The following is a 26944-nucleotide window of genomic DNA, read 5'->3' on the forward strand; positions in this document are numbered from 1 at the left end:
TTAAAACCTTCCTTGTTTCTTTCTTTCTTTCTTTTTTTTGAATAAGTGTTAGAAATTTATTAAGTGAAGATACAGAAAAAGCTGTTAAGAGTGAGAGGGGTTCCGACAGGGTTGCCCAACCTTTCTTGTTTCTTGAGAAAGGCTTGTAGTATATAGTCCTGTAGTCTTAGGACTGCCTTTGCTGCATCCCAAAGGTTTTGAACAGTTGTGTTTTCATTTTCATTTGTTTCCATGAATTTTTTTAATTCTTCTTTAATTTCCTGGTTGACCGATTCATTCTTTAGTAGGATGCTCTTTAGCCTCCATGTATTTGAATTCTTTCCAAATTTCCTCTTGTGATTGAGTTCCAGTTTCAAAGCATTGTGGTCTGAAAATATGCCAGGAATGATCCCAGTCTTTTGGTACCGGTTGAGACCTGATATTGTGACCCAGGATTTGATCTATTCTGGAGAATGTTCCATGTGCACTCGAGAAGAATGTGTCTTCCTTTTTTTTAAGATGGAATGTTCTGAATATATCTGTGATGTCCATCTGGTCCAGTGTGTCATTCAAAGCCCTTATTTCCTTGCTGATCTTCTGCTTCAATGATCTGTCCATTGCAGTGAGGGGAGTGTTAAAGTCCCCTACTATTATTGTATTGTTGTCCATGTGTTTCTTTGATTGTTATTAATTGGCTTATGCTCCCATGTTAGGGGCATAAATATTAACATTTGTTAGATTTTGTTGGATAGACCCTTTAATTATGATATAATGTCCTTCCTCATCTCTTATTACAGTCTTTAGTTTAAAATCTAATTTGTCTGATATAAGGATTGCCACTCCAGCTTTCTTTTGATGCCCATTAGCATGATAAATGGTTTTCCACCCCCTCACTTTCAATCTGGAGGTGTCTTTGGGTCTAAAATGAGTCTGTTGCAGACAGTATATCAGTGGGCCTTGCTTTTTTTTAATCCAGTCTGATACCCTGTCTTTTGACTGGGGCATTTAGCCCATTTACATTCAGAGTAACTATTGAAAGATATGAATTTAGTGCCTTTGTATTACCTATAAAGTGTTATTTTATATTGTCTGTTCCTTTCTGGTCTATGTTACTTTTGGGCTCTCTCTTTACTTAGAGGATCCCTTTCAATATTTCTTGTAAGGCTGGTTTGGTGATCACAAATTGTTTTAGCTTCTGTTTGTCCTGGAAGCTTTTTATCACTCCTTCTGTTTTGAATGACATGTTTCTTAAATATATTGAATATAATTATGTTCAACCCATGAGATGTTTTATATTGAGTAAATGCTTATTTAAAAAGTTGACTTCTGGGTGCCTGGGTGGCTCAGTCGTTAAGCGTCTGCCTTCGGCTCAGGTCATGATCCCAGGGTCCTGGGATTGAGTCCCGCATCGGGCTCCCTGCTCGGCAAGAAGCCTGCTTCTCCCTCTCCCATTCCCCCTGCTTGTGTTCCTGCTCTTACTATCTCTCTCTCTGTCAAATAAATCAATAAAATCTTTAAAAAAAAAAAAAATTGACTTCTTTTTCTTTAAAGTTTTTACTTAAATGTCAGTTAACATACAGTATAATATTAGTTTCAGGTGTACAATATAGTGATTCAGCACTTCCATACAATACCCGGTGCTCATCACAAGTGCAGTTCTTAATCCCCATCACCTATTTAACCCATCTCCCCACAGCAATCAGAGAACAAAAAGAAATAAAAGGTATCCAAATTGTCAAGGAAGAAGTGAAACTTCCACTGTTTGCAGGTGACACGATATTCTATATACAAAACCGAAAGAGTCCACTAAAAAAATTGGTAGAACTGATACACGAATTCAGTGAAGCCACAGGTTACAAAAGCAATGTACAGAAGACTTTTGCAATTCTACTCACTAGTAACGAAGCAGCAGAGAGAGAAATTAAGGAATCAGTCCTATTTACAAGTGCCCCCAAAACAGTAAGATATCTAGGAATAAAACTAGCCAAAGAGGTGAACGACCTATACTCTGAAAAGTACAGAACACTAATGAAAAAAAATTGAAGATGACCTAAAGAAATGCAAAGACATTCCATACTCATGGATTGGAAGAACAAATATTGTTAAAATGTCTATACTACCCGAAGCAATCTATACATTTAATGCAATCCCTATCAAAATACCAACCACATTTTTTACAGAGCTAGAAGAAACAATCCTGAAATTTGTATGGAATCACAAAAGACCCCGAATAGCCAAAGCAACCTTGAAAAAGAAAAGCAAAGCTGGAGGCATCACAATTCCAGATTTCAAGTTATCTTACAAAGCTGTAGTGATCAAAACAGTATGATATTGGCACAAAAATAGACACATAGATCAATGGAGCAGAATACAGAACCCAGAAATGAACCCACAACTATATGGTCAATTAATCTTCAACAAAGCAGGAAAGAATATCCAATGGAAAACAGTCTCTTAACAAATGGTGTTGGGAAAACTGGACAGCCACATGCAGAAGACCGGCCCAGCCAGCCCCCCGTGATTGCAAGCCAACTTAGCTCAGGTGCCAGTCATCTCACTGGAACCATCTTGGATTGTTAAAGCCTCAGCTGACTCCCAGCTGAGTGCAGTCACCCGGATCGTGTCACCTGACCCCATGAGAAACAAGGACAGTTCAGCTGAGCCAAGCTAACCCACAGAATTACAAGAAAGAGCAGACCATTGTTTTAAGCCGCTATGGTTTGGGGCAGTTTTTACGTAGCAGTGGAGAACAACTTTGCCTGAGGTTGCGTAAGAACTTTATCTTGCATATGCTAGTAACTGTAGTTTTTCTTAGCAAAACCGTACATAGTCCATATGGTGAAATTGTTATGTCATGATGTCATTGATACTAGACACCATAGGAGCCCAACTGAACACATTTGGCAGCCCCCGCTTGAGTGTAGAGAGTGTGGCGTCTGCAATATCCCAGCGTTTCAGAAGATGTCAGCTTATGTTTAATGCTATATTAGATACAATACTGTTTAGAAAGGACTGCTGCCTTGATGTGTGTGTGTGTGTGCGTATAGAAAAGCTTATGCTAGGCAATATAGTGATGGTTTATCTATTATGGCTTATTTAGTCCTTATAAATAACCTCATTTGATAGGGCTTGATAGATGAGGAGACTCAGGCTGAGAACATAAAATCGCCTCCCTGAAGTCGCATAGCCAGTAAGTAATGGAGCCCAGAGGGATCCCAGGTTTGTCTGACTCCAAAGCTGTACCATCTCCATCCTGCTCCTGCCTCCCATCTTAGGAACGTATCTGTCAGGGCGCCTGGCTGGCTCAGTCGGAAGAGTGTGGTGACTCTTGATCTTGGGGTCGTAAGTTTGAGCCCCACACTGGGTGTAGAGATTGCTTAAATAAAAATAAAACTTAAAAAAAAAAAAAGGGAAGATACATGTTGATTAGAAATTTAAGTTAGGGAATGTGTTTAATTTACCAAAATAAAGCGTCGATTTGTATCTATAAACCCAGACAGAAATGTGGGAAAGGATAGTACACTAGTAGTCAGAAATCCAAGGTTTTTGGTCACGGCTGTGATACCTCTAACAGTGGACCCCAGTTTCCCCAACTGAAACGGGGCTGGATTAGATGAGAGTTTCTTAAGGTGGGACATGAGGCCCACCGACATCAGAATGCCCTGGAGCACTGTTCTAAACAAGCAGATTCCTAGGATCCAGTAAGATTTTCTTTTTTTTTTTTTAAAGATTTTATTTATTTATTTGACAGAGCGAGACACAGCGAGAGAGGGAACACAAGCAGGGGGAGAGGCAGAGGGAGAAGCAGGCTTCCCGCCAAGCAGGGAGCCCAAAGTGGGGCTCGATCCCAGGATCCTGGGATCATGACCTGAGCCGAAGGCAGATGCCCAACAACTGAGCCACCCAGGCGCCCCTCCAGTAAGATTTTCAGAGGACTTTCTGATTATATTTAGATGTTTAGAAGGTTAGGTTATGTTTATGAAGTCCTAGTCTAGATGATCTCTGAAGTAGATCCCTTTGAACTCTTAAAAAAAAATGCTGGCTGTATTTGATCTCTTTAGCTAAGTAGCATAACTGTGCTTCTTAAAACAGCACTTTTTTTTTTTTTTTTTAAGATTTTATTTAGGGGTGCCTGTGTGGCTCAGTCGGTTAAGCATCTGCTTTGATCTCAGGTCATGATCCCGGGGTCCTGGGATTGAGTCCTGCATCGGGCTCCTTGCTCAGTGGGGAGTCTGCTGCTTCCTCTCCTTCTGCCCCTCTCCCTGCTCATGCTCTCTCTCTCACACAAGTAAATAAATAAAATCTTTTAAAAATACTTTCTCTCAGAGCAAGCGTGCCTGAGAGGGGTAGGAGGGGCAAAAGGGGAGGGGCACAGGGGGAGGGGCACAGGGAGAGGGAGAAGCAGGCTCCCTGCTGAGTGCAGAGCTCTAACCGGACTCCATCCCCGGACCCTGAGATTATGATCTGAGCCCAAGGCAGAAGTTTAACTGACTGAGCCACCCAGGCACTCCCAGAACTGTTTTACAACATGAACCTTTCCTAGGGTTAAAATGTAACATTTTCTTGGAAGCTTCTGGTAGTCTGTGATCCTCTGATATCACAACATACTGTACAGACTCAGAACTTGATTTTACTGCAACAGAGAATTTAATTTCCTGCATCATCAGTTCTCCCCTCACCACTGGATTATTTTCAGCAGCATACAGATCTGATACGCCCACCCATCATCAGACATTCCCTCTTCTGATACCCTGTGTTCCTGCAGCCATTGCCCTGTGCTCTTCTCCCCTTTGCAGTAAAGCCCCTTGGGACGAGAGTAGCCAGGGCCCCCTGTCCTCTCAGTGTCTGAACTTGCCCACCACTGGGCTGCTACCCCACGGCTTCTACCAGGGTTAACTTCCAGGCGCTAGATTTGGTGGCCAGCCTCAGCTGTCACCTTGCATCCTTCCCTAGTGCTGGACCTGGTTGTCCACTTTCTTCACCGGCTTCCAGGACCGCACACTCTGGGGTTCCAACGACCTCTGGGCCATTTCTTCTTACCCGTGGCATCACTTCTAACTTTTGGGGATCACAAGCCCCTTTTACACTGTGGTCATCTCTGCGGACCCACTTTAGAAAAGTGCGTGTTTATATGATGAAATTTATCAGTCTGAGTTTTCATCCTTTTTACTTATGGTGACTTCTAGCTAGCTTTGATTTCTTTAAGAGTCAAAGGTTATGAGCTGAAATAGTGTTTATAATATAATTTTTGGCAATATATGTATTTCATCATTTATTCTCCTAAGTGATCAAATGATAATAACATTTACGACTGTTTTATAGTGGTTACTTAGATCATCCTGAAAATAAGGTCTCATTGCCATGATGTAATGCTGAAGCCTGAAATTTAAGGGGTCCAGAGACCCATTTTGAATCTCTTGAAAAGCCTGACAAAGTGGTCATTACATACAGTAATATGATTAGTCTTAGTATTAAATCTATTAAAAATTGCTCTAAAACCTGAATAGAAATTGTGATGAAATATCCTATATTTCTGTAGAATTCTTCCCACATTCTCTCTTTTAGCCCCATATTTAGCCTTTTATTTTATTTTTTTAAGATTTTATTTATTTATTTGACAGAGGGGGAGAGAGAGAGAGTGAGTGAGTGAGCACAAGCAGGAGGAGCAGCAGAGGGAGAGGGAGAAGCAGACTCCCCACTGAGCAGGGAGCCTGATGCGGGGCTCGATCCCAGGACTCTGGGATCATGACCTGAGCTGAAGGCAGAAGTTTAACCAACTGAGCCACCCAGATGCCCCATATTTAACCTTTTAAAATCTATTTAGTTCAAGTTTTTTACCTAAGTCTGTTACCCACAAATGTTTTCATCTTTGCGTCATTCAACCTTTGTCTGTCTGTAGATGTGATTCCTCTATAGCTGTGTCATGTACAATTTGGTTCAGTGTTTAGAAATCTCAACATTATTTTGTGAGTAATTTTATTAAGTGTTACAGCTAGAATTTTTAATGACTACATCTGTCTGGTCTACTTAATAGTTCCTATCCAGCTGGGCTTTTTTATGGTTTCCAGAGTTCCTCAGTTACAAATAAATGCTATTATACGGAATCTTTGTAAATGCAATTTTGTTTTTTATTTTTAAATTATTGCCTGCTGACAAGTTCTCAGGAGTATGATTATACAATCAAAACCAAACCTGGCCTTGCAGTCTTTGAGGTGTTAGGATTTTTCTTTATTTTTGCCAGTTTTGTTGAAAAGAGTTTCATTATTTGAATTTGCCTTTCTTAATCATGAGCAAGGTAAAACTTTCCCCTGTGGATTTAATACTTCTGTTTCCTATTATGTGAATTGTCCCATATTCCTTGTCTGTTTATCTGTTGGGACTTACTACGCTTGTATAAGCTCACAACCCTTTTTGATCAATCATATCGATTATACGTTTGTATATTACTTTCCCTTTTATGCTGATTTTGATTTTTCAGCATAGAGAAAATTTTGCACACCTTCAGAACACTGCATTTATGGCCATTCTGGTGGATGATAATTTCTTTTTCTTTATTTTTTAAAATTGTGTGATTGCTGGGGCACCTGGCTGGCTCAGTCAGTACAGCGTGCAACTCTTGAGCTCAGGGTTATAGGTTCAAGCCCCACATTGGGTGTGGAGATTACCTAAAAATAAAACCTTGAAAAAAAATTTATAATTGCTTTTGTTTGCTACTATATTTATAAACAAATTTGTAAATGTAGGCATTTTACATTTGTGGCAGACTGACAGTTTATAAAGGATTTTCAAATGTGTCATTTAAAAAAAAATTTTTAAAGATTTATTTATTTTAGAGGGAGAGAGAGAGTGTGTTCGAGCAGGCGGGGGGGCAGAGGAAGAGGGAGAGAGAGAGAGAATCCTCACACCAACTCCCCAACGCGGGTCTCGATCTCACACCCCTGAGACCATGACCTGAGCCGAAATCAAATCAGACGCTTAACCGACTCAGTCACCCAGGGGCCCCTTGAATGTGTCATCTTATTTAAATGTCTCCATTGATGATATTTTATCTGTTCTATTTCTCTTTTTTTCCAGGCACCCAACAGGAGGATCCTTTATTCGTCCCAACAAAGTAAATTTTGGAGTGGACTTTCTCACTGCAGTGAAGAATCGCTATGTGTTAGAAGATGGACCAGAGGAGGATGTAAAAGAGCAAATCGTTATAATTGGAAATAAACCCGTGGAAACTATTGGGTTTGACTCTATTATAAAACAGCAAAGGTACGTAGGCTTGATAGTGGCAGAAATGACTTTGACGGTTTCATCACTGTTCAGAATTGAAGTTCAGCAGACTGTATGTTGATACTCAAAACTTTGCCTCCAAATTGGTCTGTCCTTTCTGCACAAACAGCAAATTGAAATCAGAGGAATCCAAGGACTGAGTCTTTGGGGAAGTTAAAATTCTTAATTTAGCGTAGGGTTTTTGGGCTTTTCTGGATTGGAATTAAAACATTAGTTTGCCCATCACTAATATTTATACCAGCCATCTTGTCTAATAAGTAACTGAGATTGACATTTTGGTCCTTTTCTATTTCATGGTGACATTTCTAGCGGGGTGATAAGTCAGAAGGGGAAACAGAGCTCTAAGTTTTTAACTGCCATGTGGCATGCTGGGCCCATCTAGAACCGAGTTAATTTCCATCTCTGGACGCACACCCTTTCTTCCCTGGGGTGCTTGTGAAATTGCAGAATCCTGGGCCCCATCCTAGACCTGGATCAGAATACCATGGGCTCTTGCTTTTAAGAAGTACCCCAAATTATTATGTAGAAGTGTGAGGGACACTAAATAACACCTTATAAAGCTGCTGAGTGCAAACATTCCATTCTCTGAAACTCTCTGTACACTGGTTCTGTGAAGAGGCCTTCTGCCCACTCCGATGCACAGGCTGAATCACAGTGAGTAGAAGCTGATGTTCCACAAAAACACAACTGCACAAGAACCTTTCAGATGACGGTCAGTGCTGTGGTGTTTGACCCGGACCCGGAGAAGGTGGCCTAGTAGTGCCCCCTGGTGGCCACAGTGGAGAGTACATTTGTAGCCACTTGGCTTCTTACTTTCTCTGCCTCTCAAGTCAAATAAACTGGTTTTGTTTAAGTCCATTTATTTGCTATCTTATTTTGCCGTTATTGTGAAGATTTAACATGACACCAGATGTAAAGTGCGCGTGGTGACCATGTTGAAGAATAAATTCATTTCTGGATACCTCTGCTTTTTAGCATAGGTGACCAGCCTTAGCAACAACAACAGAAAACTCAGAGGAACCATCCAAATACCTATAAACATAGAATGGATAAATAAATTATGCTGTATTCATTCAGTGGCAGTGAATGTGAGCAAAAATAACTGCTCGTGGCAACAATACGGGTGAAATCTCATTAACATAGCGTCCAGCCCAAGGAAGTACACCTTGAATGATTCTGTCTGTATGAAGGTCAGCAACGGGCACAACTGATCGATAGTGTTAGAAGTCAGGCTAGACGGTTTTGAGGGGAGGAAGCAAGGGTCAGGGGCACAAAGAGGACTTCCCAAGTTCCGGGGATGTATTTCTTGATCTGGGTGATGGTGACCTGTGCGTATTTATTTAAAATCACTGAGATGTGTACTGATGTAGAGGTAGGCTAATGCATATACTCTTCCTATATGGGATTTTTTTCAATAAAAAATAAGTGAAGGAGGAAAACTCAGAATAAATCGAGATTTAAAAAAAAAAAACAAAACAACTTGACCGTTAATTACAAAGCAGCTTACACTCACTGTTGAGAATTTAGAAAATAGAAATCAAACAAAAGGAAGTCGTGACTCATGCTACCACTGAGAGATAACTTTCATGGATCTTTTTTGCTCTTGATCCTACTGGTTTACTTGGATTTAAAGAACTATGTGCTTTATAGGGTTGGAGTTCTTTGCTTCATCTTCCCATTTAAAATGCAACTATTGGAGGGAAAAAAGGTGCAAATATTGAAACATCTTTTACCCCAAAAGAAGCACATTTTTTCTTGCTGGTTAATCTGAATACCATGGCTCTGTGAAAATTGCAAACAGATTTTCCTCCCCTAGCTTATGAACGACTGTATAACTCATGAATTCTTTTAGTGCATGACCTAACTACTAGAGTATCATGGCATTTCATAGTTAGCTAGTGTTTCCCTTGGAACGGACCCAGTGTTGGAGTCAGGCTGGGTTCAGACGTTAGCCACCTTCTAGCTCTGACACTTTCTAAGTTCTAAGCCTGAGTCTCCTCCTTTACGAAACAATACCTAAGCTATTAGACCTGCTGTGGCTAACACGGGAGACTGTGGGTCAATACTGGAAAGAATCCTCCACTTGAAGCCATCATGGTTTCTCCTTAACGATATCCAGCTGACCAGCTCTGAGTTTGTACCACTAAGACTTATGGAAACGGAATTTAAAAAACCCCAATAAAAGCCAGTATGTATCACTTCTCTTGGAGATGGCTTTGGCTCTGAAGTGAGGTCTGTGCTGAAAACTGGGTTCCCAAGTTCTGTGGCAAGGTTTCCCTGGGCACTGCAGCCAACTCAGTGGGCACAGCGGGTATTTTTAATTTTAGAGGGAAACAGTGGCCTCTGTTGGACACGGAGCAAACTATTAGTTTGAAGTTGTTCAGTTTTGTGATAATCCTACAAATCCTTTTACTGGTGTCCCATGCTTGCAAAGCTGGGTTTTTGGTGTTCCTGTGATAAAAAGCAAGTATCTCCTGAAAAGCATCGTGAAATAAGACATGAAGGTAGCGATGTCCAATCTGATTCCAGGGTTTAGGAAGTTGTGCTGGGCCCAACTGACACTCAGTTTGAAGGACACACATAATTATTACGTTGTTTGGCCCTAACTACTTACTAAATGTAAACTGTGGTGTGTTTTGTTTTGACTTACGGGCACACTGAAAAAATTACTGAAACACCAAGGGCGCTGTGAACTTGAGCCAGTTTGGGAGCCTCTGCCCTAGATCTTTGTTGCTGCCTTTCCCCCAGTTTCTCATTACTGTAATAGCACGTGCCTGGCGTTTTGATCGGAGTGTTTCCCCCAAGGGTGGTCAGTTTTTTGTTTATTTTTATAAATACTTACAAAATAACTTACTGTATGTCAGGCAGTATTCTGAGATTTCACAAATACTAAATTGTAGCATTTAAAAAATTGTAAAAAGCACAATACAGAATTTACCACCTTAACCATTTTTAAGTGTATAGTTTGGTAGCGCTAAGTACATTCACGGTGTTGTGCAGCCATCCTCTCCATCCATCTCCAGAACCTTCCCAAAATGAAACTCTGTCCCACTCCAACAGCAGCCCCTGGCCCCCGGCAGCCACCATGCTACTTTCTGTCTCTGTGAAGTTGACTCCTCTAGGGACCTCACATAAGTGGAATCCTACAGTATTGTCCTTTTGTGATTGGCTTCTGTCCCTTTGCATAATGTCCTCAGATTTACCCACATTGTATTGTATGTCAGCATTTCCTTCCTTTTTAAGGCTGGGTAATATTCCATTGAATGGATGTACCATACTTAGTTTATCCATTCATCTATCGATGGACATCTGGGTTGTTTCCCTCCTTGGGCTACAGCGGTAATGCTGCTTGAACAAGCACATAAACCACAGCATTTTAAAGCTGTGGAATCCGAGGCACAGAGATTCTAACTCCCCTAAGGCCCAAGGAAGTGGTGGGATTGGGATTAATGCAGATCCTCTACACTTAAAACATGGCTTCTGAGATTATATAGTAAAGCTGAAGATATGCACGCTCTCCGGGATATAACCCTAGAGAGACTTTCACAAGTGAATGCGAGAAGCATACGATAGTGTTTACTTCAGCCCTGCTGGGAATAATATAAATGTCAGCAGAGGAGTAAATAAAGTAACTATGGTCTATAAGATATGAAAACAAATGCTCTAGAGCACATGGGTGAATCTCACTGCTGAACAATATACCACTGGGGGGAAAAAGTAGCTTGGAGGAGGATAAATACAGTAGGATACCATTTATATCAAGTTTCATTATAGATAAAATGCTATGACTGTTTAGGGATATGGAAATGTGTAGTAAAACTATTAAAGGCTTAAGTTTAAACAAGCACCCAGTGTGGGGGAGCAGAGGAGGAAGGAATATCCTGGAATGGGACACGAAGGACTTCAGTTATATTTGTAGCGTGTGTTAATGCTTTCTTTTTCTTCTCTTTTACTAAAGCTTTATTTCTGAAACTGGCTGGTGGGTACTGGTACTGGTTATTTTTGGTAACTTCTTCTGTGAAATGCTTTTTAACTTTTTAAAGGGCCAGTGGCCGTGTACATGTTTATGCATACGTGTGAACTATATGTTTTTCATGCAGTCAGCTGAGCAAGTTGCAAGAAATTTCTCTGAGGAACTGTGCAGTGAATTGTGCTGGTGACAGAGGAACAATTGCCAAAGCATGTCCTAGTATCCTTTTCACTGTGAACCTGACTTTGAACTTGACGCTCGTGCCGGACACGGCCAGTAGCCCACCTGGTGTCTGTTCTCCCCGACTTTCTTCCTCAGGGCATCTGCGTCTCCCCTGGGCCAGTCGCCACCCCGGGAAATTATTTACCTTCCCGGACCCCTCTGCCTTCAGGTGAGGCCTTGTGACTCCCCCCCAGCCAAGGAAATGTGAAGCAAAAGTGTTTAGACAGGGCTCCTCACACAGGGACACACTTGGCTGGCGTCTGCCTTCTGCCCCAAGCCATTACCCTGGCACACAGAGCGCCCGGGGCCTGACAGCCATTTTGTGTGCAGAGCGTCCAGTGTGGACAGGGAGAGAGGAGGCAAAGCCCTCACCCGCACCCCGGGGCCCCCGCACCAGCCCTCCTGGACTGCCTTCCTGTGAGTGCGCAAAATACTCTCCTGTTTCATGCCGCTCGTGCTGTTTGTCACTGGAGCTCAAAACAGGCCCTTCCAAAACTTGTAGTCTCTCTTCTCTACCTTCTTCTAGAAGTGGTTTCTGTTTGTGTTTGCCCTATATTGCTTTCATGCCCACAACTAAAAACATAGGAGGTAAGTTTAAAAGAAAAATCCCCCTGGCAAATGAAAGAGACTTTCTCGAACTTTCAAAGGTTTTCTCACAGTTCTTTAAGCCTGCCTAATCTCTGTGTAATAGTTTATGCCAAAGACAGTTTATAATCCGTGTTCTCCGAGGGAAGAGATGGCAAATGGGCAGCTGTCTTTAGCCAGCTGTTTCTAGCTATCCCTGTGGTGCATGCTTTGTGGTGACAGAAATTAGAGCAGAGCTCCTCAGCCAGTGTGTCTGCGGGGTTGACCCCCCGCAGTCGGGACTTGGTCACCTTGCCCGTGAGCAGCCCCTCCGAGGGCCCCAGCGAGCTGGGCCAACGCAGTCCCATCCTCCATGGTTAGGGGAAGCGAAGCAGATGGTGGTGTTTGGTAAGGAGCAGGATGCCACGGTGGTGTCTGGAATGTTCTGTGATCTGCCTACTGCCGGCTACTGAATGATTTCAGAAGATTGGGAATTGGGTGGTTCAAGATGTATTTTCAGCGTATCAGAGAAGATGTGGCCAGTAGGTGGGTTTGGTTGCTCAGAGTTGTCAGCAGGGTCCTGGGGAGCCCACATCTTGCTTGCCGATGCTGTTCTTTCCTGGGGAAAATGTCCCCCAAGTCTTGAAGAAATACGGTTTCATGAAATGATCAAGTGACGGCTGTTTGCAGGTACAGTGATGAATGTCTTCCAGTTGCTGATTGAGTTCTTGCCTGAAGCAGAAGTACTGTCTGTGTCTAATCCAGTTGTCCCTTTCGGGTGGCGCCCTTTGAGGTCACTCCCTCCGCCAGGACGTCGGGCCGCTTGCCGAGCTGGGAAGCTCCTCTGGAGGGAGGATGAGCTGCCTCCTGCTCTGCTAGCTGGCTCTGCATTGGGGGGGGGGCGCGGGTTGGGGGGGTTGGGTAGAGTCTGTGCCTGCGAGCCGGAACCATGTAGCGCCCAGAGCTGCTTGGCCTGTGCGTGCGTGCGCATGAGGGGCACTCATGACAACTGCCGGGTTGTTTAGAGCTGATTTCAGAGTGCAGGTGGTCTGTGTGCTCTGGATAGACTAGCAGGTGTGTTTATAATCTGAGCCTCCACGATGGAGAGTATGAGTAAGTGAAGGATTACTGGACTGGACCCCTACCCTTGCTAACCAACCCCGTGGTCCAGACTTCGTAGTGGCCTGCAAGGCCCTTTGTGGCGTGGCCTTGGCCCCTGCAGCCTTTGTACCCTCATTTCCAGCACCTCCCACTCCCTTTACCTAAACCCGTTCTAACCTCAGGGCTTTTGCTTGTCTTGTTCTCTCTGCCCGGATGCTCTTCTCCCAGATGGCGTTTCCTCATTTCCTGTGGTTCTCTGCTCAGATGGCACCTTCACAGCAAAGATAGTCTTCCACGACCAGTGTATGTCACATACCCACACACCCCTTTCCTGCATCCTCGGCTGCTTCTCTGAGCCTGTGTCTGTATGTGGCATACTGCAGAGGCACGTACTTGTCACCGTCTCCCGAGCTGTGACTGTTGAGTTCGCTGCTCTGCTCCTGGCCCCCCGGCAGTCGTGGGACAGAAGAATGACTGATTCCCCAACATAGCAGAGTCGTGTGTAAGATCCTCCTTTAGCGGCTCCAGTCCTGCCCCAGGCTTCTCTTCCATCTCTCTGTCCGGGGGTTCTGAGCTGCACCCCTCTTGATGGCACCGCACTCCCCCGAGATACTGAGCTCAGGCGCCTTTTTCTCTCTGTCCTGCTGGTTTCTCCTTCTCTGAATTCCCAAATCATTCTTAGCACTTAGAACCTTTGTCCACGCTCACCCCCGTCGTCTGCTCTGGAGGTGCAGCTAGTGACCTGGGGCTTCCCGCGGTGCAGAGACTGAAGGTGTGTGCGTGGCCGCGAGGCCGCCACCAGAAGGAGTGCCCAGGTCGAGGCCCATGCGTGCACCGTAGGCGCTTAATAAAGCAAACTCACCATTGTTCTTTTTTTCTCTTTTTGTTGGATACTGCAAGAATGTTTGGCACTGGGTAGGACATTTGGTTCTTACTTACTTGATTGTAGATGTTTGTCTCAAGTCTGCAGCAGATGACAGTGAACGTTTTCATTTCTAAACGAAGAGTTGGGTGACTTAAAAAGGTAAAGTAGCGTGTGCTCGTGAAAAAATTTCAAGCAGAAGAGAGGGTAAAAGGTGAGAAGTTAAAGATCCGTGCTCCAGAATTCAGAGGTGACGGCTGTTCTTTTTTTTTTTTGGCCAGTGAAAGTGGGATCTTTGACCTTAGGTAGAGGGAGCCATCGCGGCTAACCCATCAGCAGATGAAACCCGTGGACAAGTAAGTGTAGCAGTACACCCTAGGGACACCCAAAAAGCAATGACAATAGTAAGCCTCTGGGGGAAAGTCCAGTCAGGAGGGGCAACAGTGTAGAGTCCAACTCCCAAGATGAGGGAAATCACACCGATGAGAGCCAGGGACCACGGAGCAGGTGTCCGTCAGGACGACTGTTCTGTCTTGTGTGAATCTTTCTGTATTACTCTTCCTTAATGTGTGCTTTGAGATATCAGAAAAGCAGATTTGTCAAGAAACCTGTTGTCCTCGTGGGATGAAGTCCTAGATATTGCTGATCAGCTCAAACACCTGGAAGTTCTTAATCTCAGGTATGAACTCTTGGGCATCCATTTTGTCACCCCTGACCTCTCCTCCTTCCCTCACGGCATCTCTGTGGGAACGAGGGGGAGATGGCTTAGTGGTATTTAAACTTAATTTCTTCTTCTTTTTTTCTTTTGAGTGCACGCGAGTTTGGGGAGGGGTAGAGGGAGAGAGAATCTTAAGCAGGTTCCACACCCAGTGAGGAGCAAACTTGGGACTGGATCCCATGACCCTGAGATGATGACCTGAGCCTAAATCAAGAGTTGGAAACTTTTTTTTTAATTTATTTTTTATTATGTTCAGTTAGCCAGTATATTAGTTTTTTTTTTTCTTTAAAGATTTTATTTATTCATTTGAGACACAGAGATAGAGAGAGAGCACGAGCAGAGGGGGAGGCAGAGGGAGAGGGAGAAGCAGGCTCCCCTCTGAGCCAGGAGCCTGATGTGGGGCTCGATCCCAGGACCCTGGAATCATGACCTGAGCCGAAGGCAGACGCCCAACCATCTGAGCCACCCAGGCGCCCCCATTAGTTTTTGATGTAGTGTGCAATGATTCATCAGTTGCGTATAACACCCAGTGCTCATCACAACACATGGACACTTAACTGAACCACCCAAGTGTCCCTTGTTTATTTTTAAGCTCTCCCCAACAACGTGGGGCTCGAAGTCACGACCTCAAGATGAAGAGTCGCATGCTCTATTGACTGAGCTAGATAGGTGCCCCTTTTTGGGGGGGGGGGTGTCTTTTGGTTGGCTGGAGGTGGGTGGGCCTGTTGAGCTGGGAGATCTTGGTGTCTCCTGTGAGCCTAACCATGAAGGCTGGGCCTTCTGGGGGAGTTGATATTTAAGTGGGGAGTAGAAGAGGTGCTGTGAAAAGTGCTTATTCATCCTGAAGCTTCTGGCACTTAATTGCCGTAGGAATGAGCACTTTCTTTGGAATGCTGTTTCCTTCAATTCTGATAAGGATTGTCCACCAATCTGCGTGTTTCACTGATGGCACCGTTTTCCAGGCCTCTTCAAACCCTTGGTTAGTTTCAGTCTTAGAACCTGATTCCCCGAGGGCTCAGCAAGGCTAAAAGTATGAAAGTACTTGAGCCAGCCTCGCATGGACAGGTGGGTCGTACCTGGCTCAGGCAGGTTCAGGTAGAGCGGAGAGTCGGGCCTAAATCCGTGGTGCTCCAAATAGGGCAAAGGGTGTCCTTTGACCCCTGGCGCCTCCTCTTCTGGAAATAGGGGCTCATGTGTTTTCATGGTACCTTCCTTCACAATGACTCAGGATTGAGCACTTTCTGAGGTGAGGATCACAAGAGAGCATCGAGAAGGCAGTGATTGATTTTGTCCATCGTGATAGCAAGAGAGCCGTTTAGAGACTCTGGAGGAGCAGGATTGTAGCCCCTGGGGCAGTGTATCAGCACAACGCTTGAGAGGGCACTGAATTTTGCGGGGCCCAGAGCCTTGCGAGCTGGATGCTGATCTTCTGAATGCCTGAGCCTTACGCTCAGCCAGCTGCCTCGGTCCTCTGAGAACATCTGTGTACATCAGATACCAAGAAGTCATGTATCGCAAATACTAAAAATGAGGTAGCCTGGACTCCCTTGGTTTTGAATTAATTTCACTTTGAGGTCGAAACAAACCAAACTCCTCATATTAGATCCCAAATTGTTGCTTTTGGAGACTTTCACTCGGGCCTCCTGGGAGCAGGCAATCAACACATTTTGACTTCTTTGTCTACACAGTGAGAATAAACTCCGCTTTCCCTCGGGTTCACCGTCTCGAACCGGAACATTTCCTGCACTGAAGGTTTTAGTCCTTAACCGAACAGGAATAACATGGGCGGAGGTAATCCTATTTCTTTGGTTTATTACCCAGAAATAAGAAATTTAAGATCGACTGTGGCTTGATTTTAATCATCCTATTATCCAAATAATAGGATTCTTTAAACTGACTCACAGAATGGAGTTACAGAATTGTTGTAGTGAAGTAGAATTTTGTATTTTGGGATTGGGATTTTCTCTCTTGGCTCCTTCTGCATTGTTCTAGGGTGTCTTTCTGGGCGGTGGCACTCCATAGCGAAGTGCAGTTAACGTATGCCTAACTTAGAGCCCTCGCGTTAGCTGTTGATGGAGCTTTTAGCTCACCCAGTTTTCCCGCAAGTGCTCCGAGGCAGAGCTGCCGGAAGATTCTCGCATCCTTTTCTTGTTTAAAGTTGGGCTCCTGGAGTCCACTGTGCCTTGTATACAGCTGGGTTCAAAAGTGGACTTGTGGCTGCTTCGCCCGGCAGCATTTGGAACTTATATCTGGCACTGCTATTTTTCTATCCGAGGTGAACTGACCTCACACGCCCAGAATATTCCATTTTCGCAGCTAAGCACCTCCCCGGCAAAGTCCTTCATCTGTGAAATGCCACTGGGGCGCCGCCCTCAGAGACAAGTCACCTTTCCCGGTGCGCGTGTGCTCCAGCGCTCCTTTGTTGGTGGTGGGTTTAGATTTAGCGTGAGAACAGGCCGGGCACATAGAAATTCAGGTGCTAGAGATGGTGGCAAAGTTCAAGTGAGAAAATGTAGAAATAGTTGTTAGGAAACACCGTCTGATGAGTGTATCCTTTACACACCCGGGGTGGCATTGAGAACTGAGCAGCCGTGTTTAACATCAAGTTCCTTCCTTCGCTGAAGCAAACCGTGTCACATGATGAGTGTGCGCGCAGTGCCCGTCTGCACGTCTGCTTTCTAGGTGCTCGGACAGTTCAAGACCTCCCCGGAGGACGCCTTCACAGCTACCAGACTGTATACGCTCCTGTGTCATTGAAATACTTTGTCACCTGTCCACTAGGTGCTCCGGTGTGCCTCTGGATGGCCAGTCCTTAAGGAGCTGTACCTCAAGTCCAACGATCTTTTCATTTCAGAAAGGTAACAAGGGTTTATTTATGTGCATGCGTCACCATCTAGTCTGAATACATAAACGGTCTCAGTGATGCCTCACACTGATTTTTTAAAGGATTTGCCAATAAGAATTAGGAAGCATGCTTATTACTCTTCACGAAGTAGGATGCCAACTGATTATTGGTTTTAATTGAGGAAAAGCCCATCAGAGTGAGAACCTTGAGTTAAATATATTTGAAGACAGGGATTTTATTAGTTTCACAGAAATATATTTAACTTCTGTTTCTAAATGGAGGTTCTTTAGGAGATGCTTTATAAGGATCAAAGAATGCATTTTAGTTATTTTATTATTTTTTCAAATAATACATTTTAGTTAGCATTATCTGCTTAAGGTTGGTGTACCAAAGTATATGTAAAAGCTTGTTCTCCTTAAGTAAATTAAATACGTTGTCTTTCTCTTTTGTTGATTATCATTAAATTATTACTGAAACTAAACATGGCAAATTTACAACAAATTCTCATTGAACGATTCAAGTTAATGAGATTTTACTATACGGAACTATTTATTATACAGGCAAATGCAGGTGTTTTTATTTTTATTTTGTTTTAAAATATTTTATTTGTCAATTAGGGAGGGGAGGAGAGCAAGCGAGTGGGGGAGGAACAGAGGGAGAGGGACAACACCGTGCTGAGCATGGAGCCCCATTCAGGGCTCAATCTCACAACCCTGAGATCATGACCTGAGCCAAAACCAAGAGTTGGACACTCACTGACTGAGCCACCCAGGTGACCCTGCAGTGTTTCCAAATTACACTTTTTATTTTGAGATAATTTGAGATTCCCATGCAGTTACCAGAAAGAATACCCGGAGATCCCCTGTACCCATGAGCTGGATGCCCCCCTCGGTAACATCTTGCCAAGCTGCGGTACCTTATCACAGCCAGGGTCCTGACGTCGGTCCAGTCGAGATGCAGAACGTTTCCATCACCACTAGGCCCCCCATGTTTCCCTTGTGTGGTGCTATCCACCTGCCTCCTGCCTCGCCCTCTCCTTTACACTAAATGCGGTATTTTAAGGCCATATCTTTGAAAACAATTAAGAGATTAAATTCATGTTGAAATGCTTTTATTTTCCACAGGCCGGCTGATGTTCTACAGACAGTCAAATTATTAGACCTTTCCTCTAATCAATTAATTGATGAAAATCAGCTGCTTCTAATAGCCTATCTGCCCAGGTAATTTGCTCCTAAAATGCCAGTTGCAATAGTGCTTAGGAAATTTTTAGTGAATGGATCATATGCTGTATTTGCTTTCTCAGTGGAAATATGATGATGGAATTCACAAACTGAGTGATTCCTGTTGGGACACTTTTATTTGAATTCATGTGGAGAATGTCCCTGTGAACCGCATACACTGTAGTCTACGTCTGCAGTAGGTAACTGAAGAATGAATAATTTGGCCCTGGTGCTGATGTCAAAAGTCTTCATTCATTAACCTTTGGGAAATTAGACCATGTCTCTTTCCTCCCTGAGACCCATGAGCACGTAGCGCAGCCATGCACACCAGGAACGGGTGGGTGACTGTAGAATCCTCAGAACACATTCTAGAGTCCACCCCGAGTGCCCCAAATTGCACTCTGTGGTTTTTTCTAAGCATTTCACGTGGAATGAGAACCTAGGGTGTGGGGGGAGAAATTACAGATGCAGTCCGGTTGATAGCCTGTAGCATTTTCTGTTGTGCTTTGTAATCAAATTTAACATTTTAAATTTCAGATTAGAACAACTAATCCTTTCTGACATTGGAATTTCTTCTATACATTTTCCGGATGCTGGAACTGGTATATAAGATCATTAGTTCCCCTCCCCTGCCCCGTACCTCATAATTGAGCTCTTTCTTTCACTTCTGCTGTGTAACTTCGTTCTCCTTTTTTTCTAGGGCACAAAACATCCATGTTTCCTTCCTTGCAGTACCTCGTAGTAAATGACAATCAGATATCACAAGTAAGGGCTTCTGCAGAACGTGCATACCGCATGAGCTCGCATTGTCACTCTCACCAGGAGTTTGTCGGTTCCTTCCGTTACAAAATAGTTACTGCATTTTAAAAATATTCTTTATAAAGTTAATTTTACCTCCAGTATAGTTAATGTGCAGTGTTCTGTTAGTTTCAGGTGTACAGTATAGTAGTTCCGCAGTTCCATACATTACTCAGGGCTCATCGAGATTGATGTACCCTTAATCCCCTCCCCTCTTTCCCCCATCCCCCTCATCCACCTCCCCTCTGGTGACCATCTATTCTCTATAGTTAAGAAGAGTCTATTTTTTTGGTTTGTCTCTTTTTTCTTTTGTTAGTTTGTTTTGTTTCTTAAACTCCACATGAGTGAGATCATATGGTATTTGTCTTTCTCTGATTGACTCACTGCACTTAGCATAACACCCTCTAGTTCCATCCATATTGTTGCAAATGGCAAGATTTCATTGTTTTTTATGGCTGAGTACTATTCCATTGTGTATATGTTCCACATCTTCAGTCATCAATCAGTGGGCATTTGGGCTGCTTCCATGGTTTGGCTATTGTAAATAATGCTGCTATGAACATAGAGGTGCATGTATCCCCAAGTTAGTGTTTTGTATTTTTTGCGTAAAGACCCAGTAGTGCGATTACTGGATCATAGGGTAGCTCTATTTTTAACTTCTTGAAGAACCTCCATACTGTTTTCCAGAGTGGCTGCACCAGTTTGCATTCCCTCCAACAGTGTAGGAGGGTTCCCTTTTCTTCACATCCTCGCCAACACCTGCTGTTTCCTGTGTTGTTGATTTGAGCCATTCTGACAGGTGTGAAGTGATCTCTCATTGTGGTTGTGATTTGGATTTCCCTGGTGATTAGTGATGTTGAGCATCTTTTCCTGTGTCTGTTGGCCATCTGGATGTCTTCTTTGGAGAAATGTCTGTTCACGTCTTCTGCCCATTTTTAATCCAGTTGTTTTTTGGGTGTTGAGTTTGCTAAGTTCCTTATTTATTTTGGATACTAACTCTCTATTGGATGTGTCATTTGCAAATATCTTCTACCATTCTGTCGGTTGCCTTTTAGTTTTGTTGATGGTTTCCTTCACTGTGCAGAAGCTTTTCATTTTGATGTAGTAAGAAATATTTTAAATTGAAAGAGAAATGTTTCCCCTCAGAAAACCCAAAAGTATTAAGAAAGAAATTAGTTTAAGTCACAGTAAGCAGACTGTCATTTTACATGGCACAGTTCTAGAGTGAAAGTGCATGGTCTTCCTAGTGGGTGCTCGGTGCATGAGGACAGTCCCGTGCCTCGGATTGGAACTAGGGGCTTTTGCTTTTTTTTTTTAAAGATTTTATTTATTTGACAGAAAGACAGCGAGAGAGGGAACACAAGCAGGGGGAGTGGGAGAGGGAGAAGCAAGCTTCCCGCGGAGCAGGGAGCCCGATGTGGGACTCGATCCCAGGACCCTGGGATCATGACCTGAGCCGAAGGCAGACGCTTAACCCACTGAGCCACCCAGGCGCCTCGGGGCTTTTGCTTTTCTCTTGCTAGTTCACATACTCTAAGAAATTAGTCTGAAACATGTTCATTTTCACATATTCTCTTTTGCTGGGTTTCAGTGGCTATTTATCAACGAGCTGGATAAGCTACAGAGTCTGCACGCTCTGTCCTGCATCAGAAACCCCCTGACCGAAGGGAGCAAGGAAGCAAAGACCACGCGTCAGCTCATCATCGCCAAAATCGGTCAGTTGAAGACCCTGAACAAATGCGAGGTGAGTGCTGGGAGCAGGACTGGATGCTGGGTAGAGTAGGAAACAAGTGATCAAGAAATGTGAAAAATTGGAATGTTGCAAAGGGTTATCAGTGCAGTTTCCCTCCGGATGGTGAACTGTCACCCTGTGCGTTACTCAGGGATGGTTCTTCCGGGCTCCTCAGGAGGCGGCGTGGGTCAGTGGAGTCCGGGAGAAGCCTGTTGCTCGGCTGCCCCTTGAGAAGGGGCGAGGAGTACTGGGTACTTGCTCCTTTGTCTTGGGGGGATTATAGGCAGAAAGAGGATGGAAGCACAGAGCTTATTCTCTTCTTCTGAGCCACTCTGCTCATAAAACTGCTGCTCGCCTGGAATAATCTGCTCCTAGGGCTGGGGGGGCACCTGTGGGCCAACCTCATGGGGGTGTTGAGCTGCTGCCGCAGGCCGGACGCCGGCTTAAGACTGAACTTATTTTCTTCTTCAGTGAACTCCTGAATTCTGTCCCTGTTAGAAAGGAAAGGTAAAACTAAAAGGCCTGTCCCTCTCAACGTGGTGATTCTCCATGGGTGAGCAGTGGAGGAAGGACAGGGTACAAAACACAAGCCAAGTGTTAGAGAAGTACTCGAAGAGACCTGTTTTTATTCCCCTTCCTGTAGATTCTGCCGGAGGAGAGGCGGGGGGCTGAGCTTGATTACCGGAAGGCGTTCGGAAATGAATGGAAGAAGGCCGGGGGACATCAGGATCCAGACAAAAACCGACCCCATGAGGAGTTTCTCGAAGCGCATCCCAGATACCAGCTGCTGTGCCTTAGTACGTGTGGCCGCAGCCCTCCCTGCGCCGCCCCTGCAGCTCCAACCGCTGGGCGTTGGAGGGGACCGTCGGCGCCCCTCCTTTTCTCCTTCGGGGCTTTTTTGGATGTCTTTAGGGAAGAGTCAGCAGCCTCCCTCGGCGCAGGGAACCTGGGGAGTCTGAGGGTTCCTGGGAGAGATTGGCATTGGGTGGGGGCATTGGGGGGGTTGCTGAGGGACGGCGGGGAGAGCAGCTCTGAGGGGAAGCTCCTCCTGTCTGCGTGTGTTCAACGGGCTCCCCACTCCGAGAGGTCGGTGGACTCCTCCTTTAAGGGGGGCAGGAACCTGGGGGATTTTAAACGTGCGGAGCGTGTTAAGGTAGAAGCCAGGCCCTGGTGTTTCTGAAGCTCCCCAGGTAGTTCCGCTGTGCTGACGAGCGCGTCCTTTCTCCTCCGTGCTGCTGAGGGCGCCCCCGATCCACCCCCATCCCTGCCCCCCCCTCCTCCCCGCAGCTCGGGCTCTGGCTCTGCTCGGTGCTTCCTTACCTTCCCCAGCCTGGACCCTCAGGCCCTGAAGCCACCACTTCATGATTCTCTGTCCCTGACATACTCCCCATTTTGTTTTGACTTCATTATTATTCCACATTTCACTTTTATGTGTTTTTTTTTTTTTTTTTTAATTTCCTAATGTAAGCTGCTCACCGCACAAAGGCTTCAGGCTGGAACATTATCTTTGAGGAAGAAAAGCTGCCTGGGGTTATTGCTTTCAGATCACTCCCATTAGCTGGCCCAATTTCCCGGCCACTTTAGGTGAATCTGAATCACCTGGGGGAGGGGAAGGGGGAAAAGGAAGGTTCTGGAGCAGCCCCGCAGACAGGGCTCAGGGTGTCCTCCCCGCTCAGAACGGGGTATTTCTAGAAATGCAGGCACTGGCCGGCCCAGCAGAGAGTCAGAGCCGAGAGGCCTGCTCTCCCTGCGCCCTTCTCTTGAGGCTGCTTTTCCAGGCACGGGGCTGGGGCCGGGCGCCCAGCCTGGCATGGCACCATCTGGCTGACACCTGAAGGTGTCCTGTGAGTTACGTCCCAGCTGGTACCAGAGTTATCCGTCAGGACCCCGAAAGCGAGGGAACTGTTGGCAAACGCCAAGCTCTGCATCAATGTCTTAGGTATCTGAAGGCACAGGCTGGTCTTGCTGGTCGGGCAGCAGGACGGCGTCTGTCTTTGAGGACCAGCAGCGTGAGACGCCGCGGATGGAGGGGTCCGTGCGTGGAAGCAGTTGCTGACCATCCCTCCTAAAAATAAACAAGTAAACAAGTAGCCGAATAAAAGGGAACAGATCCCAGGTTAGCAGGGCAGATGCTGCTTGGCGTGTCCTGGGAAGGCAGAGGCTCGGCCGATCCATTCAGTGCGTGTATTTTTCCTTCTGGTGGCCGTGGGTTTATCATCATCCCTGTTTATGCTTCTTCCGCAGAATATGGTGCGCCTGAAGACGGGGAACTCCAAACACAACAACCGTTTCTGCTCAAAAACCGGCTACTGAGTAAGAACCCCACACTCAAAGACAGCTTATTTGTATTCGCGTCCTTAGGTGCCGAGATAGTGAGGAGCTCTAGGGATTGTTGGTTTCTCCTAAGTAAGTACCTAGAGTACTCCAGTTTTGAAAGAAATGATGAATTCGCAAACATTTGAATTCTCATCTCGAACATTTTAGCAATTCCCAGGCTTCCGGCACATTTGATTGTGTTATAAATGGGGGGAGCGTGTGAGAAGTGCACCGACTTGTGATTTGTAAACATGTGGCTTTTCTTACACGGGGACACCCAGCTGCCTTGTCAGGAGAGGAGGCGGAGGGGAGGAGGGGAGGCACTAGAATGCTGGTCCAGCGTTTTCTGTTGCTGTTAATTCTCTGAAGGATTAATAGAAGGAATTTGCGACATCAGTAAGACCTGTTCCTTTGTTAGGATCCGAGCCCCACGGTACTGACAGCGGGTCATGGGGCAGCTGTGGGTAACGTGTGTGTGATTTAAATCCTTATCACAGTAGCTCTCGGTCTTTTTCCTTTTTTTCTTTCAAGCACTGAAGATAAAATACCCTAATCAAGTTGATCAGAGAGTCCTAGAGAAACAACTGCCAGGTAAGAAAAAGAGGCCTTTCGCATCCTTACACTTAGGAAACACTGGTCTAGGCACGACTTGGCTGGAAGGAAAATATCTAGAAGTGTGCACTTTTGGAGCTTATAGGTTTCTGCTAATCTTTTATGATCTAAAACACAATCCATCGACACTCCCTCCAAAAGCTCAAGTCTTCCGTACTCAGGTCAGCTTATCTAGGAAAGTCTTGTTTTTTTTTTTTTTTTAAGATTTTATTTATTTGACAGAGAGAGACACAGCGAGAGCAGGAATACAAGCAGGGGGAGTGGGAGAGGGAGAAGCAGGCTCCCCCATGCGGGACTCGATCCCAGGACCCTGAGCTGAAGGCAGACGCTTAACGACTGAGCCACCCAGGCGCCCCTAGGAAAGTCTAGTTAAACCGGAAGCCCTTGCGTACGATGACATCTTGAGCCGAAGGCGTGAGCGCTGGAACGGCGTGGCCTTTCCTGAGCCCACCGCTGTTTAGTTCCCAAATTATGGCTCTGGTCCAGAGAGACTGTGTCACTGGGCTACAGGAAACGTGTCCTGGTGAGCTGAACTGAACTGTGAATTATTTGGACATCTGTGACTTGTCATACACTCTACTCCTTACCAGTCAGGAGTCCCTGCAGAAAGGTCTCGGATGTGATCTTTTAATGGACACACTGAAATGGTTTTCTTTGGAAAAACAACTTCAGAACTCTGTCTAAACATCAGTGTTACTGGAACTGAATTAGTTTCGTTTCAAAAATACTTTTGTGTCGGGGCGCCTGGGTGGCTCAGTCGTTAAGCGTCTGCCTTCGGCTCAGGTCATGATCCCAGGGTCCTGGGATCGAGCCCCACATCGGACTCCCCGCTCGGCGGGAAGCCTGCTTCTCCCTCTCCCACTCCCCCTGCTTGTGTTCCCTCTCTCACTGTGTCTCTCTCTGTCAAATAAATAAAATCTTAAAAAAAAAACAAAAAAAAAAAACTTTTGTGTCAACCAACTGGATTGATCTAATGTACCGTAAACTTACAATTACAGTCCCTCTTTCAAGTATACTGTGAATTACCGGATAAAGCCTGATTCTCGGTTAGAGAGCGGTATGGGCAGCTTGAGTGTGGAGCGGCGAGGCGCTGAGGAAGAGATGAAATGTGTATCACCCTAAGGGACTCTCGTAAAATACTTTTCTTTGCTGGTCAGTGCAGTAATTTCACATTTTTAAAATTTCTACTTTGTAGCACTTGTAATGGCAAATGTCACCACCACTTAAATGTTTACCAGCGGGGAAGGAAAGGGCCGACTGAACTCCTGCAGCATCAGGTAGCATGAGCGAGAACACGGGAGTCTGGGGCCCCACTGGCCAGTATGGCTGCTGCAGATGGCAATTTAAATTGAAATTCATTAAACTGAAATAAAAAAATTCAGTCCTGAGTCGTCCTGAGTGCCGGCTGGCCGCACGGATGGATGACTGGACGAGAAAGGAGCACGTGTGGTCAGTACATTATGAAACCCACCCGTCCTGACAGAACCGGAGAAAAGCCTGGAAGTGTACACCCCCGTTAAACTTTCACACTCGTCCTAGGGAGGCACAACCATCTCTACATTTTCTGAATGTTAAGACAATCGTGTGTTAGACGTTTACATTAGAAATGGTAACGTTATTTAGAGCATTACGTGCAAATTGCCACCTTTCCTGTAGTCACAGTGCGAGTGGGCAGATTTCTCATCAGGACTGTAGGACCAAACGTTTTGTTTCTGACGCGACTTAGGAATGTGTCCTTTCCGTTGCTAGGTAGGAGTTAACCCATCACTAACCACCCTCAGAACAGTGGAAGCCGGTGCACCGAAATCTTTATAAAAGGACAAGATTATCTACACACATTCACACGTAAAAAAACAAGTTATGTGAATGATGTCAATTGTTTATATTCAACACATAAACAAGGCCAGTTTTTATTCTAAAATAAAGATAACATTTATTAGCACAAGTTGCATAAAAACACAGACAGCTTTTACAAAAATCATTTCTGATAGAAAAATATTTGAATACATGTGGTATTTGTAGGAACACCATACTATTGCTGTACCTCCAGCTAAAGCTTCAGAGAAACTCTGTTTCTCATCAAAATATCCAGTATTTACCACCACCCATCTTTGGAAAGAAGTTCATAGTGTTTTCTGAACAAACCAAAGCATTTGCTTGTGAAGCAGGTCCCCTGCGTGCGCTCGCAGGGAGCCTGCGGACTGCCGGTCCCTCCGTCGCTCTACAGAGGGGGAAACCAAGGCAGAGTGATGGAGAGGCGCCCTCTGGACGCCTGAGCCCCCACTCCAGTGTTCTCTCAGCCATCCATGAGCGAGTAATCACAGAGGTTTAGAAAGTGAATGATTTTAACTCACATTTACTCCTCTCTGCAGAGAAGATGATTTCTGGTTTATTCAGATGCAGGAGGAAATATTCACCACCACTGAAATGGTATGAAAAGCCACTGTCAAAGGGCACTTCGGTCAGACACTTGCTCGGTTCCCCACAGCTTCCCACAGGTCAGGTCAGCGGTGTGGAACCGGCTCTCGGGTCCACGCGGTGGGCGAGCCTCTCCCTGCTGATTGCCGCGGGGAACCGGGTACCGTGAATCGTTGCGACTGGGGTCTTGGCAGGTGAGCTAGTTCTACACGTAACTGTCATTCGAGAGAACTGAGGGTGTTTCTTTCCTTGACAGACTCCATGACAATTCAGAAGGTGAAGGGACTGCTGGCCCGTCTTCTCAAA

The 26944-nt window shown here is 45.1% G+C and overlaps 1 protein-coding gene across 1 annotated transcript in view; it reads left to right on the forward strand.

Annotated features, from left to right (window-relative positions):
• Positions 1 to 6958: 6958 nt before the first annotated feature.
• Positions 6959 to 26944, forward strand: part of TBCE (tubulin folding cofactor E) — a gene marked incomplete at its 5' end in the record, with an annotated part of 21177 nt that continues 1191 nt past the window's right edge. Inside the window, 12 exons of the mRNA XM_081824317.1 lie at positions 6959 to 7239; positions 11361 to 11449; positions 14559 to 14658; positions 16386 to 16488; positions 17479 to 17555; positions 18667 to 18762; positions 19300 to 19364; positions 19463 to 19527; positions 21152 to 21304; positions 21936 to 22089; positions 23537 to 23605; positions 24140 to 24199. Coding sequence (XP_081680443.1) covers positions 6959 to 7239; positions 11361 to 11449; positions 14559 to 14658; positions 16386 to 16488; positions 17479 to 17555; positions 18667 to 18762; positions 19300 to 19364; positions 19463 to 19527; positions 21152 to 21304; positions 21936 to 22089; positions 23537 to 23605; positions 24140 to 24199 — 1312 coding nt within the window. The remainder of the gene's footprint in view (positions 7240 to 11360; positions 11450 to 14558; positions 14659 to 16385; positions 16489 to 17478; positions 17556 to 18666; positions 18763 to 19299; positions 19365 to 19462; positions 19528 to 21151; positions 21305 to 21935; positions 22090 to 23536; positions 23606 to 24139; positions 24200 to 26944) is intronic.

This window comes from Leptonychotes weddellii, chromosome 6 (genome assembly GCF_054177405.1).
Source record: "Leptonychotes weddellii isolate Sample4059 chromosome 6, ASM5417740v2, whole genome shotgun sequence".
Taxonomy (NCBI): Eukaryota; Metazoa; Chordata; class Mammalia; order Carnivora; family Phocidae; genus Leptonychotes; species Leptonychotes weddellii.